Source organism: Meles meles, chromosome Y (assembly GCF_922984935.1).
Source record: "Meles meles chromosome Y, mMelMel3.1 paternal haplotype, whole genome shotgun sequence".
Lineage (NCBI taxonomy): Eukaryota > Metazoa > Chordata > Mammalia > Carnivora > Mustelidae > Meles > Meles meles.
Window position 1 is genome coordinate 10,152,713 of NC_060088.1, and position 5,420 is coordinate 10,158,132.

A 5,420-nucleotide genomic window follows, 5' to 3' on the forward strand; every position below is an offset into this window, starting at 1 on the left:
CGTAGGCGCCATGTCTCTCAACGGGGGAGGCCTCATCAAATACTTCTGGGTGGTCAAACGGGGATGCTCTGTGGTGTCCACGTCCACCCATCTGCCATGCTCCGACACATAGACACACGCATCTCTCTCACACTAACACACACGGAGAAACAGGAGAAACCACACAAAAGTCTTAGCCCTTTGTGAAAATGGATGATGCCACTGATTGCCAAGGTGACGTTGAGAGCAGGCCTTGTCCTTGGGAGACGCCTGTTCCTCCTCCGCGAGGGCGCCACGACCTTCCTGCAGACGGCCTAGGACCTTTTCCGAGGACGTCCGTATGGCTGTGGGAGGACAGGCGGTGCTCAGGAACGTGGAGGGCAGTCAGGGAACCGTGGCCCAAGAGTGGGATGGGACAAGGAGCCCGACTCCCAAAAACAGGCAGGCCATCCCCAACGGAATGCGTGGCAGCAGGACCGAGCGAGGGGCCGCCAGCCGTGGGAGACAGTTCAGGAAAGTGGGGTGGAGAAGCCCTGCTTCGCCCGATGGACCAGGGATTTCCCGGCGGACGGCCTAGGGGGCGTGAAGCTGCCGGACTAGACACATCCTCCGCCCCGTGTGGGTGCTCTGAGTTCCCGCGGGCTCACTTCCCACCCTGCCACCTGCTCCGTGGGCCCAGGCTCCTCCGAGCCTCCAGTTTCTCCGCCACTCAACTGACTGTCCCCGGCACCCTCCACACACAGTTCAGGACCCAGCCCTCCGGGCTCCTCACCGACAGGCCCTCCGCTCCGCTCCGCTCATCCCCACAGGCTGCCTTCCTGCCTCGGGTAGTACTGCAAGGGATTGGGCCACAGGTCCTCGACGATGACCTGGTAGGGGACAAAAGGCCAGTTGAGCACGGGGCCCCCGGCCCGTTCCCCAGCAGCCGGGACTCCAGCATCACCGTTGCTGACCCAGGCTGCAGGGGCCTCACCTCGGCGATCCTGTCGGATCCCGGGCAGCGGGGGTCACACAACCAGTTGAAGAAGTTCAGGCTGCTGGTGTCTCGCCTGCGGCTGGCAGCTCCACGTTCATAATCCCAGAACCACTGGACTGGAGTGCACCGAGTGGCCCTATATCCTGCAGGGCGAGGAAACTTAAGGGAGGCTCTCCATGGCCTAGGACCCACGCCCGCTCTCGCCTCTCAACCTACAAGCTCTCCCGCTCCGGTGCCAAACCCCTCGCCCGCCGCGAGTCCCCCGTCCTCCTCCCTTCCCGCTCCCGGGCCCGCGTGCCCGGCGGCCCTCCGCCAGCTCCCCCGAAGCTCAAGCCCACTCCTACCGGCAATGCTAAGGTGATACTCCTTAACGATCACATCGTTCCGGAAGTAGGGGTTGCTCCCAAAGTAAAACATCAACCTGCAGCGGTACTTGGGACGACCCAGTTCCTCCACCTGCCCCGGCAGAGACAGAGGAGGGGGAGGGGGAGGGGGACGTGTCCCCTGGCTGGCCTGAGTGACTGACTGACCGCGGCTCCGAGCAACTCGGCCGCACCCCCTCGGGCTCACACCCCACTCCCAAGGCACGGCCGCCGGCCTCAGTCTCCGGGGCGAACCTCTAAATCGGTCAAGTAGCTGAGCATGTCTGGGTCCTGGTCACCTTTCACGGCTGATATCTGGGGGTGATTCAGGATCTGCCTTGGGTCAAGGAGCCTCCAGGTCCAGTGGTCCGGAAAGAGAAGCAGGGGCGACCCGGCCCTTCCCGACGCAGAGCCAGGGACCCGATGCGGCGTGTGCGGAAACAGCAGGCACTGCCTCCCTCCCAACCTCCTCAGCGCGTGCCCCGTCATCACCCGTGCTCTGCGCTGGGGCGTCGCCGGCCTTCGAGGATCAACAGGGCTGAGGCTGACGGGGCCCCGCAGGGCAAGACCAAGAGCCTGCCTGCTCTCCCTTCCTACGTCCCTCTGGCCCGTGCCCGTGGTCGGCTGTGCCAGGAGGCAGTCAGTCACCTCCTTGGCTGTCTGGATGTGCTCGGTCCCCCTCTCACGGCCCTGTTGGCTTGGCTGCTCACCTGAAGCCCGGGGCCCTTGCGGGACCTCCTGTGCCACAAGGGGGCTCTTCCGCTCACTTGCAGCATGGCTGCACACCCAGGGTCCCAAGCAAGAGCCCGGCAGCGTCAGCGAGAGAGGGTCGGAGGACCCGGCGGGAAGGAGGGGAGAGAGGGACACCCAAGTCCCGACGAAGAGACACAGAGGGTGGGCAGGGAGCAGAGAGACAGAGAGACAGGGTGGGGGACATGGAGAGGCTGAGGCAGGAAGGGAGGAACCGTGTCTGTGAGCAGCTGGGCCGGGGGCCTCGGCCTGCCCAGGAGGGCCTGGGGAGGCCGAGTGCGTAGCACCCGCTGCACCGTGTCCCGGGTCCTGGGGTCCGCTGAAGCCTGGCAGCCTGCTGACTGACTCTCAGTGGGTGCAAGCGCACACAACCCTGGGTCTGCCGTCAACTCGGGAACGGGAACAATACGGGTTTCGAAGGACAGGGAATGAAGTGGGCAGCCTCTCCATCTGCCCCAGGTACCCCCCAAACCCTTTCCTTCCGACATCTGCTCTGAGACAAGTGTGACTGGGCTTCGCTAGGAATCGAGAGAGTTGACACGGGTTCCGGGACCGCAGAGGCGTGTTGGGGTGCTGCGGCCCCAAAGCACTGGCCCGCGGCTTCTGCTCAGGGAGGACAGCACAGGTCTCAGCCCTTGCCTTTCCCCCACAACGCCCACACCCCCCCCCACCCCCGCCCCCACCCACCTGGCCGGGGACCACCCGCTGCTGGACCCTGGCCCGCTATGCTGCGCAGTACAAGGCTGGGGCCACTGCTGGGGGGTGGGCCCACTGCTGGGGGTGTCCCTACGGCTGGAGGTGGGTGGGGCCCATGGTTGCCGGAGCCGGGCCCATCCCCGCAGCTCTCCTGCCCCTGGCTGTGGCCCTGCTCCCTGCCGCCCTGCTCCCACTCTCCTCCACAGCTGCCAAAACCCAGCCAGCAGGAGGAAGGATACGGCGTGTGCCCAGAAGCCAGGGATGGCCTGGATGATGGCCCTTCTTCGCGCCAGGTGACAGCTCCGCTTCTGATGCACCCTGCGCTTCAGCCGCATGTAGGCCCTGGTGGCTTGGGCGTCCACGGAGCGGAGCGCTTCCTGAACCACCTCCAGCGCGGCCAGTGGGGCGCCGGCTGTGTCGGCCCGCGGCACCGGCTCCGCCTGCGGCAGCTCCTTGGGCTCCTCGACCGGCGGTGCTGGCGCCACCTCCTCGTCTTCCACCGCCAGCACCTCGTCTTCCACCGCCTCCACCTCCACCACCGCCATGACGTCCTCCACCAGCAGCACCAACTCCTCCCCCGCGCCGGCCTCCTCTGTGCCCTGCTGGGCCTCAGCTTCCCGCACAGCCTCTGCCACCACCCCCGCAGCCTCTGGGGCCAGAAGCGCCCCCGCGTGCCCGCAGGAGCCGGTCTCCCTGAGGGCCGCCGCCTCCTCACCGCCCCCGTCTGGGACCAAGGTGCTCCCGGATTCTGGGGCAGCCCCGCCTTCCGCGGACCTCGACTCACTCTCCATGTGGCCGCGGCCCTGAGCCCAGGCAGCTGCGGAGGGAAGGCAATGGAGGCGGGGCCGGCAGGTGCAGCTCCCGCGCCCGGGAAGGGCGGTGGGCAGCAGCCGCCTATCAGAGTGCGCCGGCCTGAAGCCCGCGTGCGCAAAGCGCCCGGCGTGGCGGTGGGGGGCGGGGGCCGCCGGCGCCGGCGCAGGGGCGGGCGTGGGGGGGGCCTGGGCGGCCACGCCTGCGGCCTGGGCTGGATGGAGACTCTGAGCCCCGCGCAGAACGCTGGGAGCTCCGGGTCCAACCAGTGATAGGCCAGGGGGCGTGGCCACCACCAGCCTTTCCCTTGCGCGCGCAAGAGCCAGCCAGGGAGCCCGCCAGTGGCCGTCCTCCACTGTGGCCTGCGCGCCTCGCGACCCCAAACGTTTTCTTCAGAGACACCGCTCAGGCCTTTCCCGCGAGTGCCCTGGCATCACAGACCCACGGTCCCTTTCTCACCCGTCCACCTGGGACCCCCTCGGCTGGCACCAGGAATTGAAACCCAGCGGCTGAATCCAGTGCCTGCGCGCCGCCCGAAAGCCTCCCGCGCACCTCTTAGCGCAAGTGGGGGAAAGCCCTGGGGTCAGCGGCTGGTGCTCCAAGGGCGGCCGCGTCGCTGTCACCTGGATTTCCCCTTGACCTGCCCGGGGGTGGGGGGGTGGGGGGGAAGCCGGGGCGCCCCCAAGGGGCTGGGCGCAGGGACCATCGGCCTCCCGACCCCAACCCCCGCCGCCCCACCCCTGCCCCAGCTGTCCTTAAGAGAAGGAAACTGCACACCGAGTACTTCCCCTGAAATTTCTTCGCAAGGGGGCCCAGGTGCCTGGCCACCAGGGTGCGTACAGAGCTGCTAGGCCGGCCCCAGTGAGCTCCGGGACTGGGCCCCGGCGGCATGCCAAGGGGCCAGACGCTTAGTCCAAAGAGAAACTGCCTCTTTCTCGGACCCAGCCACGGGTAAAACGCGCGCCCCGGCTACTTTGCTCTGCGCGACCCCTTTCCGTTTTCTGTCTGGCTCTCTTTTGCTCCTTGCGTCCTCTTCCGACGCCTGACTTTGATGCGGGGGCTCTCTCAGTCTTCCTTCCCACTCTGCTCCAACTTCTCCCTTAGTGTGTGTCCGTGGCTGAGTGGAGTGCCAGCCGGGGAGGGGATGGCCAAGTGAGCCTTGACGGCACATGTGCCCTTTCTCTGGTACTCACCAGGTCCTTGCCCTCCTGTGGGGTCGCTCCAGGGTGTGTGTGGGGGGGTGGGGAGGGGGTCAGCGGGCGGATAGGACGGGTGCCCCCGGAGGTGTGAGGAAGTCCCCGTGGGGGACGGCAAGGCTGCCAGCGTTGTCGCGGTTGCATCGTGGGAGGGCCTCATTGAAAAGGAATGGTGGGTTTGTCCTGGGGGAGTTTGAGCGGAAAGAAGCAGGAGGAGCTGCCTCGAGGTTACGGGCAGGGTGTTTGGTGGGCCCAAGTGTCTCTCTCGCAAACTCGCCCTGTCAGCGCACAGAGGGGCGCCTGCAGGGAGAAAGAGGCCTGTCCGTCCGAGGGGAGAAGGCAAATTTCCCGAGCCGGCCCCTGAAACAGTGCAGACGTTGGAGTTACTGGTGCAATGAATCCAAACTGACCTAGCACATGCAACCGTACCCAGAACACTCGCGGAGGGCCCTGTGGCAATACTGCACTACAAACAGCACAGCCTTGGAGATGGGGGAAGGCTGGGGTGGTGACAGGGAGAGGGGGGACGTGGGGAGACTAGGAGGAGACGCAGAGAAGCCCAGAAGGAGAAGCAGCAGCGAGGGGGAGCGAGGGGGAACGGGAAGGACGGGGAGAGGGGAGGAGAGGGACCGGGGCGGGAGGGACAGGCGC

The 5,420-nt window shown here is 66.7% G+C and overlaps 1 protein-coding gene across 1 annotated transcript; it reads right to left on the reverse strand.

Annotated features, from left to right (window-relative positions):
- Positions 1 to 776: 776 nt before the first annotated feature.
- Positions 777 to 3,554, reverse strand: LOC123935939 (testis-specific Y-encoded protein 1-like). The gene is made up of 5 exons (XM_045996788.1): positions 3,003 to 3,554; positions 1,573 to 1,650; positions 1,300 to 1,411; positions 953 to 1,098; positions 777 to 848 (listed from the first exon to the last, which is right to left on the reverse strand). The coding sequence occupies exons 1-5, from the start codon at positions 3,552 to 3,554 to the stop codon at positions 777 to 779; spliced, it is 960 nt and encodes a 319-aa protein (XP_045852744.1).
- Positions 3,555 to 5,420: the final 1,866 nt, after the last annotated feature.

What these genes read in the sequence shown, in the direction of transcription:
- LOC123935939 (XM_045996788.1), bottom strand. Translation starts at nt 3,554, where the DNA reads ATGGAGAGTGAGTCGAGGTCCGCGGAAGGCGGGGCTGCCCCAGAATCC. An exon ending in GCTACTTGACCGATTTAGAG is followed by an intron (nt 1,412 to 1,572) that starts GTTCGCCCCGGA and finishes CTGCCGGGGCAG; the next exon opens with GTGGAGGAACTGGGTCGTCC. An exon ending in GATCCGACAGGATCGCCGAG is followed by an intron (nt 849 to 952) that starts GTGAGGCCCCTG and finishes GTCCCCTACCAG; the next exon opens with GTCATCGTCGAGGACCTGTG.